At 55.5% G+C, this 20700-nt stretch overlaps 8 protein-coding genes across 8 annotated transcripts; 5 read left to right on the top strand and 3 right to left on the bottom strand.

The window, feature by feature from the left end:
* Positions 1-240: 240 nt before the first annotated feature.
* Positions 241-1650, bottom strand: ASPACDRAFT_54240 (TFIIH complex kinase subunit CCL1; the record flags this gene model as incomplete). Its single annotated transcript, XM_020202855.1, has 2 exons — positions 241-1224; positions 1303-1650. The coding sequence occupies 2 exons, from the start codon at positions 1648-1650 to the stop codon at positions 241-243; spliced, it is 1332 nt and encodes a 443-aa protein (XP_020053200.1).
* A 399-nt stretch (positions 1651-2049) lies between these two features.
* On the bottom strand, positions 2050-3261 carry ASPACDRAFT_81065 (E2 ubiquitin-conjugating protein UBC1). Its single transcript, XM_020205789.1, has 3 exons — positions 2790-3261; positions 2415-2719; positions 2050-2357 (listed from the first exon to the last, which is right to left on the bottom strand). The coding sequence occupies exons 1-3, from the start codon at positions 3048-3050 to the stop codon at positions 2183-2185; spliced, it is 741 nt and encodes a 246-aa protein (XP_020053199.1). The 5' UTR covers positions 3051-3261; the 3' UTR covers positions 2050-2182.
* A 613-nt stretch (positions 3262-3874) lies between these two features.
* Positions 3875-5594, top strand: ASPACDRAFT_81064 (proteasome regulatory particle base subunit RPT2). The gene is made up of 4 exons (XM_020205788.1): positions 3875-3956; positions 4037-4102; positions 4164-5232; positions 5285-5594. Exons 1-4 carry the CDS (start codon positions 3954-3956, stop codon positions 5536-5538), a joined length of 1392 nt encoding a protein of 463 aa, XP_020053198.1. The 5' UTR covers positions 3875-3953; the 3' UTR covers positions 5539-5594.
* Positions 5595-5598: 4 nt separating this feature from the next.
* Positions 5599-8206, top strand: ASPACDRAFT_124811 (WD40 repeat domain-containing protein). The gene has a single exon (XM_020196751.1). The coding sequence runs from the start codon at positions 5936-5938 to the stop codon at positions 7721-7723; it is 1788 nt and encodes a 595-aa protein (XP_020053197.1). The 5' UTR covers positions 5599-5935; the 3' UTR covers positions 7724-8206.
* Positions 8207-8288: 82 nt separating this feature from the next.
* ASPACDRAFT_81062 (DUF803 domain membrane protein) lies at positions 8289-11554 on the top strand. The gene is made up of 2 exons (XM_020205787.1): positions 8289-9742; positions 9807-11554. Exons 1-2 carry the CDS (start codon positions 8749-8751, stop codon positions 11285-11287), a joined length of 2475 nt encoding a protein of 824 aa, XP_020053196.1. The 5' UTR covers positions 8289-8748; the 3' UTR covers positions 11288-11554.
* A 699-nt stretch (positions 11555-12253) lies between these two features.
* ASPACDRAFT_46381 (putative beta-glucosidase) lies at positions 12254-15142 on the top strand (the record flags this gene model as incomplete). Its single annotated transcript, XM_020201772.1, has 11 exons — positions 12254-12431; positions 12496-12588; positions 12651-12758; positions 12809-12885; positions 12943-13050; positions 13106-13284; positions 13332-13400; positions 13452-13667; positions 13716-14013; positions 14063-14301; positions 14362-15142. The coding sequence occupies 11 exons, from the start codon at positions 12254-12256 to the stop codon at positions 15140-15142; spliced, it is 2346 nt and encodes a 781-aa protein (XP_020053195.1).
* Positions 15143-16418: 1276 nt separating this feature from the next.
* On the top strand, positions 16419-18792 carry ASPACDRAFT_2385 (uncharacterized protein; the record flags this gene model as incomplete). The annotated part of the gene is made up of 3 exons (XM_020199232.1): positions 16419-18086; positions 18138-18210; positions 18356-18792. Coding segments are annotated over 3 exons (2178 nt in total), but the record flags the coding sequence as incomplete, so codon positions are not given.
* A 363-nt stretch (positions 18793-19155) lies between these two features.
* Positions 19156-20633, bottom strand: ASPACDRAFT_1882678 (uncharacterized protein; the record flags this gene model as incomplete). Its single annotated transcript, XM_020198294.1, has 6 exons — positions 19156-19354; positions 19426-19797; positions 19860-19909; positions 19977-19997; positions 20110-20325; positions 20401-20633. The coding sequence occupies 6 exons, from the start codon at positions 20631-20633 to the stop codon at positions 19182-19184; spliced, it is 1065 nt and encodes a 354-aa protein (XP_020053193.1). The 3' UTR covers positions 19156-19181.
* Between the last annotated feature and the right edge of the window lie 67 nt (positions 20634-20700).

The raw sequence follows: 20700 nt of genomic DNA, 5'->3' as shown, positions 1-20700 counted from the left end.
CTTGAGAATGGATTGTTTTATTTGAACTCTGGATTGTAGTTGCACCTGTAGATTTGGTTTACAGATTCATGTCTTGTAGATGAATGCTTATCTTGGGAGTGTAGTATACTAATTCATCGGATATGTTCCCGTAGCCTACCTATTCAAACCATTCATTGTTGTGTGTAGACTTTTTGGTTCCTCCGTCAATTCTATATTCCGCTCCCCGCCACATCCTAATCCTCTACAACTAACCCCGAGTTACCGCTCCTTCGTCCTCTGCATAACCAACTCGCCCCCGAAAATATTCTTACTACCGCTGGAAGATTCCGCGGCAGTCTCCAACTTCCGCTTCTTCGCCAACCTCTCCATCTCACTTTCCGACGCCCCGGAATCGACCCCGCCTGTTGGAGTGGCAACCGCAGCCGCAGCCGAGGAAGCGATCGCCGCAGCAGGGATCCTCTTCTGCCCAGCCCCAAGATTCACCTTCTCGGGATTCTGGCAGTGATACAGCTTCTTCCCGATGATCCGACGGAGGGTCTTCATCTGATCCGGATCCGACGCGAGGGGCTTGTAGGCCTGCAGCATGGCGGCGCAGTCGTTGAGCGTGCGGAGGAGTTTTGGTCGGAGGGTCGCCAGCATATTCGCCTCTGCTTCCTGGGATGACGGGGGGCCGAGTTTCGTGTCGAGGTAATACTCCGTCAACGGCCGGTCCGCCAGCATCAGCGCGGCGAGCCAGATCTGCGCCGGCGTGAAGAGGAAATACACGTCGGTGATCTGGGCGGCGGATTTGAGGATCTCGCGGGTGGCGTGGTGGGCGCGGGCGATTCGGTCGGTGATGTTTTTCGAAGAGGAGGAGGAGGAGGAGGAGGAGGAAGGGGGCAGGGCGAGGAGGCCTCTTTGCAAGGATTCCGGTGTCTGCGTCTGGGTGGCGGCAAGGTGCGGCGCGGGCTGGCCCTGCCCCGCGGCCAGGGCCTGGAGTTCCATGATCCCGCCCTCCAGCCCCCGGAACGGGTGCCGCACGTCGAAGGTGAAGCGCAGGCTCTGCATCACCACGAACTCCGGGGCGATGATGTCTTCGGCGGTTGTGTCGCCGGGGACCCCGTCGGCGAAGTGGCGGAGCGACATGTAGTAGTTGTCCGTCTTGGTGGCCAGGAAGAGCACGCACGGCATGATTTGTTTCGGGTGGTAGGTCATCGGGCTGTTCGTTAGGTAGAAGCGCCGGAGGTATTGGATTGCTGTTGCCTTTTCAAAGGTGTTAGTTCTTGCGGTTTGGGGGGAATGGGGGATGGGGGAGGGGGTTTGACTGGCTGGTTGACTCACTCGAACTATCGTCGGTAATGGCGGTTTGTACGCTTCGCCTAGTTGGATGATCTGTTCGCAGTAGTAGCTCACGGTCTGCTGCTCTTCCTCCGGCGTGAGGCATTCGATGGGTTTCTCTTCGGCTTTCGCGGGGTGGTTGGTGCTGGTGCTACCCTCAACTTCAGGGACCGGGGTGCCTGTCGCGGACGAGGTGGCGGAGCGGCGCGCCTCCTGCGCACGGCGGATGGCGGCGCGCACCCGGTCGCTGGCCACGGCGTTGGTGGTCGCCCGTTGGGCTTGGAGGGAGGCCGCGGTGAAGGACCAGAGACGGTATTGCGAGGAGGTGCGGTAGAAGTCGTCTTCGATCATTTTGGGTTGCGTTGATGGCGGCTTGTCGAGCCGTGAGGTGGGTGTCTATTGCGCAGTCGTGTTGTGGGGTGGGAGGGTTGGCTTTGTGGTTGGATGGTGCGGTGAGTGAAGGGTCAGGTCAATGGTGAGGTGGGCGCTTTTTTGTAAAGTTGGTGATGGTGAAGGGATTTGCGGCGGAGAAAGTTGGAGATGGGCGATGGAGATGGGCGGAGACGGAGAAGATCCACGTGCTTATCGATAGCGCTGCGCTTCCAGCAACCCTTTGTCCACGGAGTTACGCACGTTTACATACAATGGCAAACAATCAAAAGTCTTTAACCCACTTTCTTGCCGATGCATATGTCTTATTGGCTTGATTACTCAAAACATCAGATGCTAATTAACGCAAATGGATGAATAACTGGATATATGAAAAGAGCTCAAACGAGAAATTAAAGCGCTCGATCGAACAGCAAACCTCAAAGCTCGACACTTGATCCCGAGAAAAAGAAAAGCTAAAGCTCTCTGTGAATGTGGTCTGTCTAGGTTTTTATTACGGCTCACCCAGCAGTCGTGCAGTGACGTCCCCCATGTATGCCTCCTCTAGCTCATAATCCTCGCCCTCCATCCGATCGATGCCATAGTATTTGAACGCCGCTACCACGCGGTCGACGTCGAAACCCATGCTACAGAAGCGGTCGATCAGGTCTTTGTTATAGCCATCATACCTGTCCGGAAACGGTTAGCGAAAATATATGCGCAGGTTTCAAGCGGGTGGTCCATACTTGGCGAGATCCTCCTTCTCCTGCTCCGCCTTGGTCTTGAGCTCCAGCTCGCGCAGGGTCTCATCCGTCGCGCCGCCACTGCCCTCTCCCGCGTGTTTCCTCGGCGCCCCCGCATATATGACCGCCCACTCCTGGGCCTTCCGGGCGAACTCCTTGGGGTGGCGCAACAGCATCTGCGCGACCTCCGCGTCCTGCGGGTCCTTCGGTTCTGGCGTGCTCAGTAGTGACTGCAGTGAGAGAAGAGCGGATTTGATGGTGAGGACGGGCGACCAGGCGGTGGATAGGGTATCCAGGCAAATCGCGCCCTATAACAGGGAGATGAGGCATGAGCAAGTCTCGTCACGAGCATTGGAAAGGGGAAACTCCAGCACTCACCGTTTGACTGCTGACATTCGGGTGCCAGACCTTGGTTTGGAACTTCATCACAGGGGGTCGGAACGGGTAGTCGGTGGGGATCTTGATGTCCACTGCATATGTACCACCTTCGTACGGAGTCCCCGGCGGACCTGGGAAGGTCCCGCGGAGGTGTGTGATATCGTCGTCGTTCCCTACCGGCTCCGCGGTGATTTGCGAGTGCGTGTCCGCATGTATGTCGGCAATCTCCTTGGCGATACGACGTGCTCGATTTGAAGCCATAATTTTGAGAGTGATACAAGGTAGTTGCGAAGGAGCAAGCAGTAAAGGTGCTTTAGCTTTGGTGTGAAAGGCCAACGAGGATCCTTTCCTGGGAAACAATACGAAGCGCAAGCTATATAAGTAAAAGTCAGGTTATGTCAGCCTGAGAGCAGTATAGGTAAAGTAATGACGATTATACAGAAAAGTCCTAGCCAAGCTGGCACGAAGCGGAGGTATAAAAAGGAAAAAGGAAAAAGCAAAAATGGACGCTGATGGAGGAAAGATCGAGCAGTGCAGCCTCAATTAATCTGGCGGGGAACTGGCGAGGAAAATGAGGGGATCGCAAGTATTGGTGGGGCGTAAGCGCTCGCCGACGATAAAGCTCGCAAGCTGGTTGGAAACACACCTCCTGATGGCGCACTGCAAATCGATTTGGGGAAGCTCTTCCCAATATAGTGACGGTGCTAGTCTATTCTTGTTTAAGTGGAAGTCAAGAAATCTGATATGTCGACCGCGTTGCTGTTTCTAAAAGGAAGCCGAGGGAAGAGGAGAATGGATGATCATGGATCATGGATCCATGATGATCAAACGAATTGCCAGATTCGTACTGGTGGCCTGGTGGCCTGGCAAGGCAGCCTATACTGGCCAGAGCTTGTGGCCTTAGCCCCCAGGCTCACAATTTAAGTCACGTGAGGCGGTGATGCGTTGTTGGCCGCAGCGCCGCCAAGGCCGGCACGGATGGCGACGACAGCTTCCCAGCTGCTGCTCATCTCATCACAGCTTCACGCCTCCCATCCTCCACCCATCATCCACCGAGCTTGCGCCCCATCCCCCAGTACCTCTACGTCGAATTTTGTTCGCCTCTAGTCTGGCCGTCATATTTCATACATAATACTCCCCCTGTGTCTTTAATCCTCTAGGACTATGGTACGCTGTCAACCCTTGCTGTCGCCCACAGCTCTTGACGCCTACTTGATGTCACCTATCTAATACTTTCTGATAAATAGGGTAACCAGCAGTCCAACATTGGCGGAGGTCCCGGTGGGGATGGAAGAGATGACAAGGACAAGAAGGTATGTTTGTCCTTTCGCTCATAGTCAAGATATGTCGGCTTACCAAGATACTCGTCCACAGAAGGATAAGCCCAGATACGAACCGCCTCCCCCCCCTACCACTCGCCTCGGTCGCAAGAAGCGCAAGGCCGCCGGTCCCAGCACGGCTTCCAAGCTCCCTGACATCTTCCCGACGTCACGATGTAAACTACGATACCTCCGCATGCAGCGGGTTCACGATCACCTGCTGCTAGAAGAAGAATACGTCGAGAACATGGAGCGTCTGCGCAAGACCAAGGCCCAGGCTGCATTGGACACCGCCAACCGAAGCGACCTCGAGCTCGCGGACAGAAACGCAGATGAGAGAAGCCGGGTTGATGATATGAGAGGCAGTCCCATGGGCGTCGGCAACCTAGAAGAGCTGATCGACGACGATCACGCGATCGTCTCCAGCGCTACTGGCCCCGAGTACTACGTCTCGATCATGTCGTTCGTTGACAAGGACCTGCTTGAGCCGGGTGCCAGTATCCTTCTACACCACAAGTCGGTCTCCGTGGTTGGTGTGTTGACTGAGGAGTCCGATCCTCTCGTCTCCGTGATGAAGCTCGACAAGGCACCAACAGAGTCTTACGCAGACATTGGTGGTCTTGAGACCCAGATTCAGGAGGTCCGCGAATCCGTCGAACTTCCGCTGCTCCACCCGGAGTTGTACGAGGAGATGGGTATCAAACCGCCTAAAGGTGTTATCCTGTACGGTGCCCCCGGTACCGGAAAGACCCTGCTGGCCAAGGCTGTCGCCAACCAGACCAGTGCCACTTTTCTTCGAATCGTTGGCAGTGAGCTTATTCAGAAGTATCTTGGAGATGGTCCTCGCTTGGTTCGACAGATCTTCCAGGTTGCGGCCGAACATGCCCCATCCATTGTGTTTATTGATGAAATCGATGCTATTGGTACGAAGCGTTACGACTCCACATCCGGCGGTGAGCGAGAAATCCAGCGTACCATGCTGGAGTTGCTTAACCAACTGGACGGTTTCGACGACCGCGGTGATGTCAAGGTGATCATGGCCACCAACAAGATCGAGACCCTGGATCCCGCTCTGATCCGTCCGGGACGTATTGATCGAAAGATTCTCTTCGAGAACCCCGACCGTGAGTGCCCCCCTATCTTGCCAGCCGAGCTCGAGTACTAATTGTATTCTAGAAAACACCAAGAAGAAGATTTTCACCCTGCACACTTCCAAGATGTCGCTGGGAGATGACGTCGACTTGGATGAGTTCATCAACCAGAAGGATGATCTTTCTGGTGCTGATATTCGGGCCATTTGTACTGAGGCCGGTCTCATGGCTCTGAGAGAACGCCGGATGAGAGTGCAGATGGACGACTTCCGCGCCGCCAGGGAGCGCATCATGAAGACCAAGCAGGACGGTGGCCCTGTTGAGGGCTTGTACTTGTAGACGTGCAATGTTGATGGTGTATGTAGATCTATATTAGCCTGACAAGTGATCTTTGGTCCACAAGTTCCTTCATGAGCTCTTGAGCTATATTACGTAGTCCATGCCCTTCGAGAAATAGTGACTTATGTCAAGTAAGATGCATATATGTTTTACAGTGATCTTCTGCTTGAACGTTTTCAGACATGCTGAGGTAAAGTCATCTCCACCAAGCGTCACGTCATGTCTTCTAACTAGTCTATGGACTGGTGGTTATCAGTGAGACCCGACCTTATCATCACGTGGGCTCACGGCAAACAGAACAAACCATACAAACTTGCCAAAAGAGCTGGAACATCCTCTGAATGTCGTCTGAAGTCATCGCTTCTTATCCTGCGACACATTCTCCCAACTAGCCAAAATGGAAGGATTCGACGAGGAAGCCTTCAAAAAGTTCTTTCCAACTAGCTTTGGCCGGCAGGAGAAGAAAACCGATGTGAGCACTCAGATCGATCGCACCAAGCGCACCGAGGTAGCTGCGAAAGTCGACAGCGGTGACGAGAAGACGCGAGCGAACACCGAGGTCACTCCTGAAGAGCCAACCATTCCTGAACCGGCGGGCCGCGAGGTGAGGCCTGACAGTAACAATGGAAGCGACGATTCCGACTCCGACGACTCCGACTCAGAAGACGACGAGGATGAGTTTCCGGTCTCCCACGAGATGCTACTCAAGACCCATGACCGGGCAGTGACTACATTGACCGTTGACCCGGCGGGTTCGCGGTTGATCACCGGGTCCACGGACTGCACGATCAAGTTGCACGATTTTGCCTCGATGACGCCGTCGACTATACGCGCCTTCAAGTCCGTCGATCCGTCGGCGAAGAAGCAGTCCGCCGCCCAAGAAGCACACTCCGTACACTACGTCGCATTCAACCCACTGGCCCCAACCTATGTGATGGTTGTCTCCGCTACAGCGCAGCCGAGGATTCTGAATCGCGATGGTGACACGGTTACTGAATTTGTCAAGGGTGACATGTATCTAAGGGACCTACACAATACCAAGGGCCATATTTCGGAGGTCACCAGCGGAGCATGGAGCCCGACCGATGAGAATCTATGCGTGACGGCTGGAACGGACAGCACAGTGCGCATCTGGGATGCTAATGTAGGAAGGACACAAAAGGAAGTGATTGTGCACAAGTCCAAGATGGCTGGATCCGCTGGTCGGAGCAAAATGACAGCCGTCGCGTGGGGCTCGCCCAAACAAGGAGGCCCTAATGTTCTGATCGGTGCCGCCCTTGATGGGAGCTTGATGATGTGGGGTGGTGATGGGCCATTTACCCGTCCAAGTGGTGAGGTTCGGGATGCTCATACCAAGGACACCTGGACGAGCGGCGTCGACATCAGCTCCGATGGCAGGCTGGTCGTCACAAAAGGCGGCGATGACACCATCAAGCTCTGGGACACCAGAAAATTCAAGAAACCGATCACGACTGTATCCCATCCGTCTAGTACCCGCTTCTCGACTTCGAACATCATCTTCTCACCCTCCTCGGCGAATGTGCTTACTGGCTCTGAAACTGGCCACCTGCATATCTTGAACCCTGCTACGCTGAGGCCAGAACTAGTAACGCCGATCACCCCTGGATCCCCGGTCATCACTGTCCTATGGCACGAGAAGATGAACCAGATCCTTACCGGTTCCGCCAATGCCGAGACGCATGTTCTCTACAACCCGAATATGTCGACAAGGGGCGCGGCCTTGGTTATGTCCAAGGCGCCGAAGCGCCGCCACATCGATGATGACCCTAGTCTCACCATGGATCTCAGCCAGGGTCTCTCGGGAGACTCTGTTGTAGTGGGATCGAACGGTGTTCCTCACTACAGCTCGTCTACTTGGTCTGCCCGCCACCCGACCATTGGGTTGACGGCTTCAGGACGTCCCAAGGATCCTCGCAGACCGTACATGCCGGCTGCGACTCCGTTTGCCAAGTCGCAACCGGACGAGAAGCATATCCGAGATAACATCCCTCTCAGTTCGATGCGCGACGAAGACCCTCGGGAGGCCCTGCTGAAATATGCGGACAAGGCTGAAAAGGATCCAATTTTCACCAAGGCGTGGAAGGAAACACAACCCACGCCTATCTATCGGGAGCTCAGCGATGATGAAGAACAGAAGCCGGAGAAGAAGCGGGCAAAGAGGTAATCAGCACGGCAGGCTCTAATTGTCGGTCTTTTGTAGCGATTGCAATTTCTTCGAAATAATTTGAAACGTTTGTATATATCCCATACGACAGATGGCGTTCGGAGGGTGCAACGGGAAATTCATCAAAAGCGAGCAATCATTCTATTTTAAGCCCTGTAAAGATGATGATCGGGGATCTGTCAATCCGGAGTCACGGAGAGTTTGTTGTCGAGGATGAACTAGTTCCATGCTTGGTGACGTTGGACCGACAGGGAGGAAGCGGAGAAGGAAAATGGCGCCTCATTCCTCGGATCGCGGTGCGAATCAAGGCGAATTGTGACCTGAAGTAGAAGTATAATGATGCCTGCTGTGCTTGGACACAGGTCTGATGTCTTTTGAGATCTTCTTAGTAGCTTTGCTAGCACCTGCACGTGTGACTGCTCATGTCTTGTCTTATCCTATCCTGTCTGGGTTTAAGGGGAGGATAGATTATTTAATTTAGACCAGCGCGACTCCTGCTCGGTTCGCTCGGCTTCTTTCCATCCACTCTTCCTTCCAACCAAACCAACCCAACCCAGACCAACTCCTCCTCCCCGATCGCTCGCTCGATCGACATTTTACTTTCATCATTCCAATACTGGACTTTTCGTTTCTTTTGAATCTCTTGATTTCTCTGCAGCGTCTAAGTCGTCCAACAGGCGACTTCGCTTGACCGACGACGAAGATTAGGGGACCCGAACACAGCATGCGGTGGTTCTCAGGAGCATGAACGACGGCTCAGGAAATCAATCACCAGTAAGATTTTGGTGAAAGTGACTAGAATTCCTGGCCTGGCGTTACCAAGCTATTGAATCTCCATTCTAAGACTAGTACACAGCAGAAGGCTTTTGTGAGTTTTGTGAGTCTGCACATCTTAGGATTTGGCGATCCTCGGCGAAGCAAGCAAGTCAATCGGGACCTCCGCTTTGTCTTATCTCCCCTCAAACTCTCTTCTTCGACATTCCCGCTCACCCTTTCCGGCTCCCTTACGCCGCGACTCATCGCATATGGATCATATGCGGGAGGCGCCCCTGGCAGCAGGTCTGCTCACCACACTCCTGTCCTCCGCCATTCCAACGCCCACAGCTCTAGCCCAACATTTACCTTCTTCATCCCCACTTCTACCTTCTCCGACTGCGAACCCCGTGTACGATGGCGGCAACGGTGATGGGGAATCGGGTGGCATGCACGAATGGTCGTCTTTGATTGGAATTGTGACTGCGCTGGTTGGCAACGTGCTCATTTCGCTGGCGCTCAACATCCAACGCTACGCGCACATCCGGATCGATCGGGAATGGGAACAGGAGAAGCTACAAAAAGAGATAGACTGGAAACGCGCCCAGCAAGGCCATGACCACGATCTGGGTGATGGTGAATCCGGTCGAGGCCGCAGCCGTGCTGCTCTCCAAGGACGTTACCGTGACGAATCCCCTGACTTTGTACCTGAGGACGCGCCGAACCGTTCCGAGCGGAGCCAGCGATATCGCGACGACGACGAGGATGACGGCGTGCATGATTACATGGGGGATTCAATGCAGTCCGACAATACTGTCCGGCCGGAGAACGAGGGCGACCGCCGGAGTGGCCGCAAATCCTACCTGCGCTCACCGTACTGGTGGGTCGGAATCGTGCTCATGTCTGTAGGCGAGGTGGGAAACTTCATGGCCTATGGGTTTGCGCCCGCGTCTATCGTGTCTCCGTTGGGTGTGGTTGCGCTGATCTCGAACTGCGTCATTGCGCCTTTCATGCTGAAGGAGAAATTCCGGCAACGCGATGCTTGGGGTGTTCTCATCGCCATCGCGGGCGCCGTGGTGGTTGTGATTAGTGCCCCGTCCTCGGAGGAGAAGATCGGGCCTCACGATATCTGGGTGATGATAACGCGCTGGGAGTTTGAGCTCTATTTGGGTCTCACGGCTGCGTTGATTGTCGGGCTGATGTGGGCTAGTCGTAAGTATGGGCCGAAGACAATCTTGATCGACGTGGGGCTGGTTGCATTGTACGGTATGTTCAGTATTGTTGGTTGTGATACTGTTCTTATACATGATTGCTGATGTTGTCTATGTAGGTGGATATACTGCTTTGTCGACCAAAGGTGTCTCTTCTCTATTGACATTCACCTTTTGGCATGTTATCACGTTCCGGGTCACTTATCTCCTCGTTTTCATCCTCATCTTCAGCGCAATAATGCAGATTCGATACATCAACCGAGCGCTGCAGCGTTTTGATTCGACTCAGGTGATCCCGACTCAGTTTGTTCTTTTCACTCTTTCAGTCATTATCGGCAGCGCCATTCTTTATCGCGACTTCGAAGCTTTCACGGTGAAGCGCGCCAGCAAATTTGTGGGCGGTTGTCTTTTGACCTTCTTGGGAGTGTACTTCATCACTAGTGGAAGAGTCCGTAGCGACACGGAGTCCTCTTTCTCGGCTGATGACGAGGAAGAGGCTATCGGGCTGCTGGCGGGGGAGCGCTATCACGATCATGTCGATCTGTCACCAAATTTAGCCCCGCAAGGCAAAGTACATCAGCCCGGACGAACTGTGCACAATTTTCAGGATGGCAGTCTGGAATCTCCGTCCGGGTCACTTATCAGTCATGGCCTTGAGGATGTGGATGATAATCTGCCCACTTCTCGGGGAGCGTTGTCTGCTGCGCCATCTTCCCCGACGGGTTCTCTTATTGCGGAATCAGAATCACGTCGCTTGGATGAGCCCACATCTCCTGTACACCCCAGTTCACTTCTAAGAAACCCGTGGGCTGAGTCCCGAGGATCAACGTCGGCTTCAAGCCATCGCCCATCCACCCCTCCTGGACACTCGGGATCAACCACACATGAGTCGCCATTCCTGCTTCGCTTCCCTCCTGCTCCTGGCGCGGAAGATGGCGAACCGCAAGGCACGCCCACTGAAGGAAATCAGCAGAATGTCCGAAACGTTGTTGTCCCGCAGACCCCACCGGCACGGAGACTGCGCAATTCCATATCTAACTTCTCGCCTGGCCCTTTCCTCCCCGCGATCTCATCTGGGTTCAGCGCGGTGGTTGCTGAGTCGCTTCGTCGTGGTGAGATCAGCCCCAACAAGGGTCGGAAGATTGGACGACGGATAGGCCGGAAGAAGCAGCTGAGTACGACAGTGTTGGATGGATACACTCGGACCAGAAATGGCGAGACACTCGAGCCCATCCGTGATTCGGATGGAAGTGCTGGAGTGGGTCTAAACCCCCGGTTTCCATTGTCAGACACCCGGCTTCATTCTACGGGTGAGCTATCTACAGCTCCTGTGACTGCCGGTGCTGCCACTCCTGGGCTCGAATCGGAAGTTGGTACTGGAACGCCCAAACCACAGGATATTGCCTCGCTCTCGCGACTTCGAAGCCTGAGTGATTCGTGGAGCGGAGGACTGGCCTGGCTCGGCGGCGTTCTCCACAAACCCGGTGCGAGGAGAGGGTCCGCTAACCCACCTCTGTCGGAAGACCAAGGAGTTGACGGCAGTGCCGGGGCACCGAGCAGCCAAACCCAGCGGGGGTCCGAGTCTGACACGCAGGTGTAGTAGGCTGAGAGTTTCTCAGGTGGCTGAGTCACACCACTTGTTAGTACATACTTTTGTTTTCGAGTAATATATGGGCGGAAGATAATTTCAGATAGCATCAGCATTCCCTCTGCACTTTATAGGGGTTTTAATAGACTTTAGCGTTATGGTTCATCAGTCGAGATGGAGGGCGAGGGAAGGGTTTATTTCTGCATGACACTGGATGCAGTGAAAATGGAAGAAACTTGCCTCTGCCTACATGTACAGGATAACTCATACGACCAACCTCGAGTATTATCAGTGTAATTGAAATCATTGAATTGAAGGACTAGTAGGGAAACAGTGCAGGGAAGCTGCAGCAGAGGGAGACTCTCGATAGGCGGAATGACTGGGTAAGACCCTGGCAAATTCCCCGGCTTTAATCTATCCTGTCAACAACCCCTCATCTCCTCTCCTCATCTCTTCAATCCCTTCTCTCCCTCACCCCACTCGACAATTTAGCCGTGAACATCACCATGGGAAATTTGACTTCTCCATCGTCAATTTATTCTGGCTCGTCGGGCCGGACCATTCATGAATCAGGAATGCCTGTGCTCCATTGTGTCTGCGGAATTGATTCGTCTTCGCATTCTCGCCTCCACAGTCCTGGTCTAGGCTAGTGATGCATTGCAGCTGGCTCTCATCTCCGAACCGATTGTCTGAGCAGCCTAAACTAGTTCATCTCTGCGGCCGTGTGGGATTTCCAGTGACGTTTGCTCTGGTTTCCCGGTTCTGTCGGGCCTCCGCTTCAATTGATTTCTTAAGCCCCGACTGCGCGATGGAGGAGGTTAAATACCACCACCCTTGCTCCTCGCTACTGGTCCGAGGGCGATTTCCAGAATTGGCGAATTCCTCTTTTCTCTTCCTCCTCTCTTACCAGCACAGTGAAGAACAGATTGGGAGCCGGCCTTTTAATCCAGCCAGCCTCCTTCGCTCGGTCTCACCAAGATGGGTGCTAGTTTGCTAACCAAGGGGCTTGCCCTCCTCCACCTCTGCGTCGGGTTAACGGCCGCAAGCAATGGCTCAACACCACTCTACAAGGACCCGCATGCTTCGGTGGATGATCGCGTCACTGATCTTCTGGGTCGCATGACGATCCATGATAAAACGGCGCAATTGCTGCAAGGTACGGGCTATCCCTCGGTGGTCTGCGTCATGTCCTCGGATAATCTGAGTGTCAAGTGGTATAGGTGATCTCTCGAACTGGATGAACACCACGACTGGAGCGTTCAACTACTCAGGCCTCGTTGCGAACATGGAGCTGAAGGCTGGAGGATTCTACGGTAGGGGGCTTCTTGCTGTGCGGAGGATTCCGCGGTGAACCCACGGGCTGACCGGTGTTTAGTTGGGTATGCGGTCCCGTGGGACTGGATGGTGACGAACATCAAGCATGCGCAGGATTACCTGGTTCACAACACGACGCTTGGGATTCCGGCGCTTGTTCAGACGGAAGGTAAGGCTTCATGCGATCGTCTCTCGTAGGGAAGATGCTAACAGTGGCAGGTATTCATGGATTCTTGGTTCAGAACGCTACCATCTTCAACTCGCCTATTGCATATGGTTGCTCTTTCAACCGTGAGGTTAGTGTGGTGCATCGAGAACACCCCGACGGCTACAGTCTAACCTATTGGTAATAGTTGGTCTACAAAATGGCCAAAATCATCAGTCAAGAAACTCTTACTCTTGGTGTCAATCAACTGTTTGCTCCCGTAGTGGATCTGGCTCGTGAGCTGCGCTATGGCCGGGTAGGTCCACGTTATTGGTATTTTTTCCAACTCACAGGCTGATGTTGTCATGCAGGTCGAAGAGACGTTCTCCGAGGACCCGTACCTTGCTGGCGAGATTGGCTACAATTACGTGAAAGGCCTGCAGAGTCTCAATGTTTCGGCCACCGTCAAGCATTTTGCCGGCTTCAGTGCACCCGAGCAGGGGCTGAACACGGCGCCGGTCCAGGGAGGCGAAAGATACCTTCGTACCACGTGAGTATGCCCGTCTGTCGGGTTAGACAATGCTGACGGCGTAAAAGCTGGCTACACTCCTTCAAGCGGGCAATCATTGATGCAGGCGCATGGAGTGTTATGAGCGCCTACCACTCGTGAGTGTTGTTTCTCTCCCTGATTTAGGGCATCGACTTACTGGTACTTAGCTATGACGGCATCCCGGCTGTGGCCGATTATCTCACCTTGACGAAGATTCTAAGAGGTGAATGGGGCTTCAAACACTGGGTCTTTAGCGACGCTGGTGCTACCGATCGACTCTGCACGGCTTTCAAGCTTTGCCAGGCTTCGCCGATTGACATGGAATCGGTCACTCTGCAGGCACTCCCTGCTGGCAATGACGTTGAGATGGGTGGTGGTTCTTTGTAAGTGGCCTGGTTTCTGTGACATGCTAGTATACTGATCCCGTACAGCAACTTCCAGAAGATCCCCGAGCTCGTAGAGTCTGGAAAGCTGGACATCGAAACCGTCAACACCGCTGTCTCGCGTATTCTCCGCGCCAAGTTCGAGATGGGTCTCTTCGAGAATCCCTTCCCTGCTGCTCCCGAGTCGCAGTGGCACAAGCTGATTCACAGCTCCGAGGCGGTCGAGCTTGCCAGAACCTTGGACAAGGAGTCTATCGTCCTATTGGAGAACCATAACAAGACTCTTCCCTTGAAGAAGAGCGGCAGCATTGCGGTCATTGGACCCATGGCCCACGGCTTCATGAACGTGAGTGGCCCAGCTTACATCAGAAAAGACATTGACTAATTTCATAAAGTACGGAGACTACGTCATCTACAAGAGCCAGTACCGCGGCGTGACCCCTCTGGACGGCATCAAGGCCGCTGTCGGCGACAAGGCCACGGTCAACTACGCTCAAGGCTGCGAGCGCTGGAGCAACGACCAGTCCGGCTTCGATGAGGCCATCGCGGCCGCCAAGAAGTCCGACGTCGCTGTCGTCGTCGTGGGTACCTGGTCTCGCGACCAGACCGAGCTGTGGTCCGGGTTCAACGCGACGTAAGTTCGGCCGTTGCACATCCGTCACAAATGATCCCAGCCACTAACTGCTTTAAAAAGCACCGGTGAACACATCGACCTCGACAACCTCGCCCTTGTCGGCGCCCAAGGCCCGCTCGTCAAGGCCATTCTCGACACTGGCGTCCCCACGATCGTGGTTCTCTCCAGCGGGAAGCCCATCACCGACGTGACCTGGCTCGCCAACTCGACTTCGGCGCTCGTGCAGCAATTCTATCCCTCCGAGCAAGGCGGCAACGCGCTGGCCGACGTGCTGTTCGGCGACTACAACCCCTCTGGCAAGCTGTCCGTCAGCTTCCCGCGCTTCGTCGGCGACCTGCCCATCTACTACGACTTCCTCAACTCGGCGCGCAACATCGGGCCCGCCGGCCACGCCTACCCCAACGGCACGCTGGACTTCGAGTCCCAGTACGTCCTGGGCGACCCCACCGCCATCTACGAGTTCGGGTACGGCAAGAGCTACGTCGACTTTGCGTATGGGACGGTCCAGCTGAGTAAGACCAACGTCACCGCGTCGGACACGGTGACGGTCAGCGTGGACGTGACCAACACCGACGCCGCCCGCGACGGCACCGAGGTCGTGCAGGTGTACGTCTCGGACGTGATCGCGTCGGTGGTCGTGCCAAACCGCGCGCTGAAGGGCTTTGAGAAGGTGCTCATCCCCGCGGGCAAGACCACGACGGTGGAGATCGATCTGAAGGTGGAGGATCTGGGCCTGTGGAACCGGTCGATGCAGTACGTCGTGGAGCCGGGGGCGTTCACGGTGCTGGTCGGGAGCAGCTCGTCGGATATCCGGGGGAATGCGACGTTCTATGTTGAGTAGGGGTAGGGAAGTGGGTGGACCTCGTGGTATGTGATTTGTGATGCTATAGTCTAGCTGCATTGGCTGATATAGTTCATGTTGAGCAAGCTATGAAGAGTGAGATTTACTTGATCATCTCAAATAGCTATCTCTATGTGCAGTCAGAGACAAATGCTTCAGACCTCCAGTTGCATCATACTTCCACCTCAATAGCTTGGGATCAGGCGTATCCATGAACCACCGTGCGAAGCCCCCCGTATCTGCTTCTCCTGAGGGTGGTGTAACGTGAACAAAATCCTCCCTCTTGCGCCGAGATAGTGATTTCTCCGAGTCGTAAAGCTCAGTCTGAGTCCGCCTCGGGGCCCTTGGAAATCGACTGCCCCACTATTCCCGGGCTGCAATGGCCCAGTATCGCACTGTAGGAGGTACCTCGAGGACAAAGCCCAATAGCGCTAGCCGTGATTCAATCCAATCCTCAATCCTCTAGACACTTCCCCTTACAGTAGCCCTGAGGTGGCCAACTGATGCAATATACCCCTGAAGCCTGGTAGGTGACAACCTCGCTAACTCGCTCTCTAGCTCGATTTCCAATACAGGTGCTCAACCAAGACCCTGCTATACTGAAGACCAACCAACTCAGTAGAGATGGAAGAATGGCCCGATGGCGGGATACTGCCTGTATTTGGTAAGCACTGCACTCAATAAGGATGGATCAAGATAGTTTAGCGTACCTCTCGGGCTTCACGGCCATGACCCTCTGAGTACTATCCATCTGTCTGGACCGGGTGTAGGGGAGGTGGAACGGGAGACAGATGCCTGCTGTCAAGGAGGTGCGGATGATTAGTTTGGAGAGCATTGGGGGGGTTTTGTTGGTGGGTGTTGGTAGTCGACCATTGAGGCTTATGTATGTGTGTATGTATGCTTTCTTGGGGAAGGAGTGTGTCTTTTGCCCGGGTTGGGTAAATATGTATGTATTCATTTTCATATGCTACTTACTGAGACCTCGGCTCGGCCCCACCTCCACGGCCCCGATTGGACCCGAGGGGGTTTATGCCTCGGGCCCAGTCAGCGAGCGAGGAATTGCCGTGACAGTTTATCCTGTTTATCCTGTTTACGCCGGGGCAAATCGACGATCCCCCAGACCCCCAGACAGCCCAGTGCATACCCCGCATTCTTGACCCATGCATACTCTACACAGTAGGTAGTCTACACACAAACTATCATATCAACGACTCCACCAAGCCATGCCACACCCTGCATATCTCCCACGCGTCTCAAGTGTGTAGCATCTGCCACCATGGATAAACCTCCCCCCTCCAAGAGGCCTCGACTGTCCATGGCCTGCAACATCTGTCGACAGCGCAAGGTCAAGTGTGATGCCGAATACCCCAAATGTCGCAACTGTCGCGTCCGGAATCAGGTCTGCGTGACGACCGATCCGCAGCGTCCGGGGGTGACGGGGTTCAGAGAGTGGCTGGACTTACCCGTGATGGGCAATGGGGGGAATATGAACGAGAAGGGAGACCATCTGCAACAGCAGCACCAGGAAGATCCGATCAGTCGAAGTAATGCTGCGCACTCACATGAAGCCACCCCCTCATCGCACAAAGAAGACAGTTTCTTAGCCACAGGGCAGCAACCAGCTGCAGCCTTGAATGAGGTCTCCCCCGTTCACCACCCGTTCGACACTGTCAGCGTTGAGGATGGATGTGACCGCACGAAAGTGCTCGGAGCAAGTAGCTCGCAATGTCTCGCCAAGTCTCTGGATGTATACTTCACAGCGGCGCGGCTGAAGCCGGTCACCGGGTTCTTTCGCCACGGAATGCGGTTCGCCGAGGAGCTGGAGCTGCCGCTGTGTGTATCGCTGCCGGAACTTCCACGTCCAGAGAATCGACAACGGTACCTGACGGCCTTCCTCTCGCGCATCCACCCGCTGTACCCGATCTTCCACGTGGAGCGGCTGGAAGCGGGCCTCGAGCAGCTGGCCACGTTAGCGGACTTTCGACATCTGCCGCATGAACGCATCCCCCGACTCGTGACGGCGTATCTGATCATGAGCCTGGGGGCGGATGAACTCGCGCAGGCACAGACGGAGGATGGGGATCGGTACCTGCTCGCAGCGACGGGGCTGCTCGCGCACGTCATCACAATCCCCTATCTGCCCGCGGTGCAGACGCTGCTGTTGTTCACGGTCACCTACCGCGGCCGCAATAAAGAGGGGCTGGCGTGGCAGACGCTGGGCATGGCGATCCGCGTGGCGTATACCCTGGGCCTGCACCGGCTCAGCGGGCTGGCGGCGCGACGGCAGTACATCCACCGGCGCGTGTGGCTGATCTGCTGGTCGCTCGAGAAGATGATGCATCTGGAGTCTGGGCGGCCGATGGCCATCACCGTCGAGCCGTGCCAGCCCGCCGAGGAGGACTTCCGTTCCGAGGACCGGTTCCTGCGGTGGCACGTCCAGCTCGCCGACTCCCAGGGGAACATCAGCCATCACATCTACAACCACCACCCGGGCACGACGCGCACGGCCCGGCAGATCCTGCTGGACACGGCGCGCCTCGACCAGGAGCTGCTGGCGTGGGCGAACCAGATCCCGTCCGATCTGCGGCCGGGCAACGATATCTTCTGTCCGCGTGAGGAGTTCCACCACGTCACCTTCTTGGCCATCCAGTACCACGAGGCGATGATCTCGTTGCATCGCGCCGCGCTGATCGCCCCGACGACGACGTTCGACGAGGAGGTCACGCGGTACTGCTCCGATGAGCCGTCGCAGCATCGTCTGCGCAACGGGGAGTCGATCTGTGTCAATAGCGCGCGGGCGATTGCCAAGTTGAGCATCGAGCTGTCGGAACGCGAGGCGGACTCGCAGATCATCACGGCGGGGCCGTCGATTCTGGCCTGCATAGTCCTGGGGATTTTCCTGATGAAACATCCGGGTTCGAAGCTGCGGGCGATGGACCTTCAGGTAATTTGGTCGTGGTTAGTCTCTGTGGATCACGAAGCTGATGAGTAGCAGCTGCTGAAAGCGTGTATCGGGTACACGGGCGTGCAGATGTCGAAACACGACGCCGATCCGCGCTTCACTGACGGTATGCGCTGTTTTCCTGGTTGTCTTGTCAGCACCTTCCCTTCTTGTTCTACCAGCACCTCCCTCTCGTTGTCTTGTTAGCACCTTCCTTCACTGTTCAATCGCACCCTCCCTGCTGTCTTATCCTCTACTAACCCCTCGTGGAGCAGGCCTACACATCATGTACGACCAAATATCAGCCTATCTCCACTCATACACCAAACCCAGTCTACAACCTCCCATCCAAAACCCCCCGCCCTACTCCGCCTTGACCCCCAACCCGCACCCGCACCCGCGCCCCGCAAAGCCCGTGACCTCGCTCCCCACCCCCTCAGCGTTCGAGGATATCACCCCGACCACCTGGCATCAGCTCGAAGACGACCTGCGGCGGTCGGAGACGCTGGCCCCGGGTAGCGGGCTAAGGGGGGTCGAGGAGCGCCCGGAGGTGTCCCTGGGACCAGCGGAGCGACTACCAGGGCAGCAGCTGTCGCCGGGGTTCATGGGGGGCGTGTCGTTAGTGGACGGGTTCGAGGACCAGTATTATCCGTTCGCGGGGTATAACGTAGATGAGCTGTGGAACTGGATGTTGTATGGTGGCTCGCCTGACACGGGGGTATAGTTCTATTAGTTGAGGGGGTAGACGTTTTCTGAGGGATCCCCCCAGACCCTCTTTCTTTTCATGTAGCTGTGTACTACAATCTTAATCTCAGGTCACATAAACATTGCTGGGGGTTCCCCCCAGACCCCCGTCTTTTTTGTTACAGCTGTCAGACTATCTTCAACCTTGGTTCTATGACGTTCCTGGGGGTTCCCCCCAGACCCCCGTCTTTGTTTGAATTGCAGCTGTCAACGACAATCGCCAACCTCCGGTTGCCGATGACAACAGGAGAATACAGTCCAAACAGCAAAGCCCACTCAATTCAGACAATCACATACTCAATCCAAACTAAACCCTGACTGAGTACATCAAACCCGCAAAAACAACCCCAAATCTCAAACCATAGCCTCCAAATACGGAATCCCCGTCAACTTGTACGTCCGCTCACTCAACACAGGCTCCTGCACCGGCCGCTCCCTGGCGACCGGGCACCGCTCCCCATCGCGCATCGTCACATTCGTCGGCGCAACATGCACCGCATTCGGCCAGTGCGTCGTCCCCAGGCGCTCTACCAACACCAAGTTAGTGAATGTAATCTCCCTCATCCCACACCCAATCGAAGAAATGGAAGAAACATACGCTCAAAAGCCCCCTTCTTCCTCACCAAATCCTCCTTACTCGCCTCACACACCGGCGTATAGCACGTATACACCGCCAGCCGATCCACCGTCCCCGTCGGCGGCACATTGTAATGCGGCGTCCGCGAGTCCCACACGATCAGATCGCCCGGGTCGCAGCACACCTTCTCCCACTGCAGCCCCCGCTCCGCCAGCCACGCCATCCCCCCCTCCGTGAACCCGAACCACTCCGGCGTCCACGCCGGGATCCGCGGCTCGTTGCGCGCGTTCATCGCCGCGTGGAACTCCGCGGAGACGTTGTGCCCGCCTTTGCAGACGATCAGGCCGCCGTCGTTTGGGCCGCTGGGGTGCAGGTTGATGAGGCCTTGGAGACCTGCGTTACTTTAGTATTAGTATGGGGTGAAAGGGACGGGGGGGAAAAGGCAGGAAACGTACAGCGGAACCCGGGCTTAGCGGGGTCTTGATCTTGGTGGGGCCAGGGCTTGCTGTTGCCTTGTATTAGTATTCCTATCCCCATCCTGCTAAGGTGGGGGAAGGGGGAGGGGGACATACTTCTCCGGTAAATCCTCGCGACTGCCACCACACACAGGTTAGCCATCAATCCTTATCCTTATTCCTTTTCCACAAGGCATCCCCCCCGCCCACAAGACACCCTCAAAAGAAAGGAAAAAGGGGGGGAATATACTTAACAAACCCCACATTCACCACATCAAACGACACAATCAAATCCTCGTCGTCGTACACCTTGGCAAACGCATCGATCACCCCCGCCTCCCCCCGGATATCCCACACCCACTGCTCGTGCGTCACCCCGTACGCCTGGATCATCCCCTTCTCGTTCAGCACGGGCAGGTTGGCGCGCCGGACGGTGCTCGGGTCGTGGCGGTTGTAGCCGAGTCCGCTTTTTGGGTTGTCAGCTTGGGGGTTAAGGGATGGGGGTATAGGGTGAAGGGGGCAAGGGATGTGGAGGACGTACAATCCCTCCAGATAACTCAAAAACGCATCCGCGTATTTATCCGCTCGCTCCCGCGGAATCGCGCCTTTGATCACCGCGTAGCCGTCGCGCGAGAGGGCGTCGCGGAAGTCGTTGTAGTTCGTGGGGAGGCCGTCGAAGGGCATGCGGTTTGCGCCATTGGGTTTGGACTTCTGGGCAGGGAGGGTGGTTGTGGTGGTAGTGGCGGTGGTGGTGGTAGTGGTGGTGGTAGACATTTTGGTGGTTTGAGCTCTTGTGTCTTTGTTTGGAGTGTGCTTGGTGGTGTTGGTTGTGGTGGGATTT

This window comes from Aspergillus aculeatus (genome assembly GCF_001890905.1).
Source record: "Aspergillus aculeatus ATCC 16872 unplaced genomic scaffold ASPACscaffold_15, whole genome shotgun sequence".
NCBI lineage: Eukaryota > Fungi > Ascomycota > Eurotiomycetes > Eurotiales > Aspergillaceae > Aspergillus > Aspergillus aculeatus.
Note: the sequence above shows the minus strand (reverse complement) of the source record. Positions and strands in the feature narration are given on the sequence as shown.

Bases quoted from the DNA above. Each gene is read 5' to 3' on its own strand.
- ASPACDRAFT_81064 (XM_020205788.1), top strand. The intron at 4,103-4,163 runs GTATGTTTGTCC...ACTCGTCCACAG, and splicing joins GAGATGACAAGGACAAGAAG to AAGGATAAGCCCAGATACGA. The intron at 5,233-5,284 runs GTGAGTGCCCCC...ATTGTATTCTAG, and splicing joins TCTCTTCGAGAACCCCGACC to AAAACACCAAGAAGAAGATT.
- ASPACDRAFT_81062 (XM_020205787.1), top strand. From the start codon at position 8,749: ATGGATCATATGCGGGAGGCGCCCCTGGCAGCAGGTCTGCTCACCACA. The intron at 9,743-9,806 runs GTATGTTCAGTA...TTGTCTATGTAG, and splicing joins GGGGCTGGTTGCATTGTACG to GTGGATATACTGCTTTGTCG.
- ASPACDRAFT_81065 (XM_020205789.1), bottom strand. From the start codon at position 3,050: ATGGCTTCAAATCGAGCACGTCGTATCGCCAAGGAGATTGCCGACATA. The intron at 2,720-2,789 runs GTGAGTGCTGGA...TCCCTGTTATAG, and splicing joins CGAATGTCAGCAGTCAAACG to GGCGCGATTTGCCTGGATAC. The intron at 2,358-2,414 runs GTATGGACCACC...GTTTCCGGACAG, and splicing joins GAGAAGGAGGATCTCGCCAA to GTATGATGGCTATAACAAAG.
- ASPACDRAFT_124811 (XM_020196751.1), top strand. From the start codon at position 5,936: ATGGAAGGATTCGACGAGGAAGCCTTCAAAAAGTTCTTTCCAACTAGC.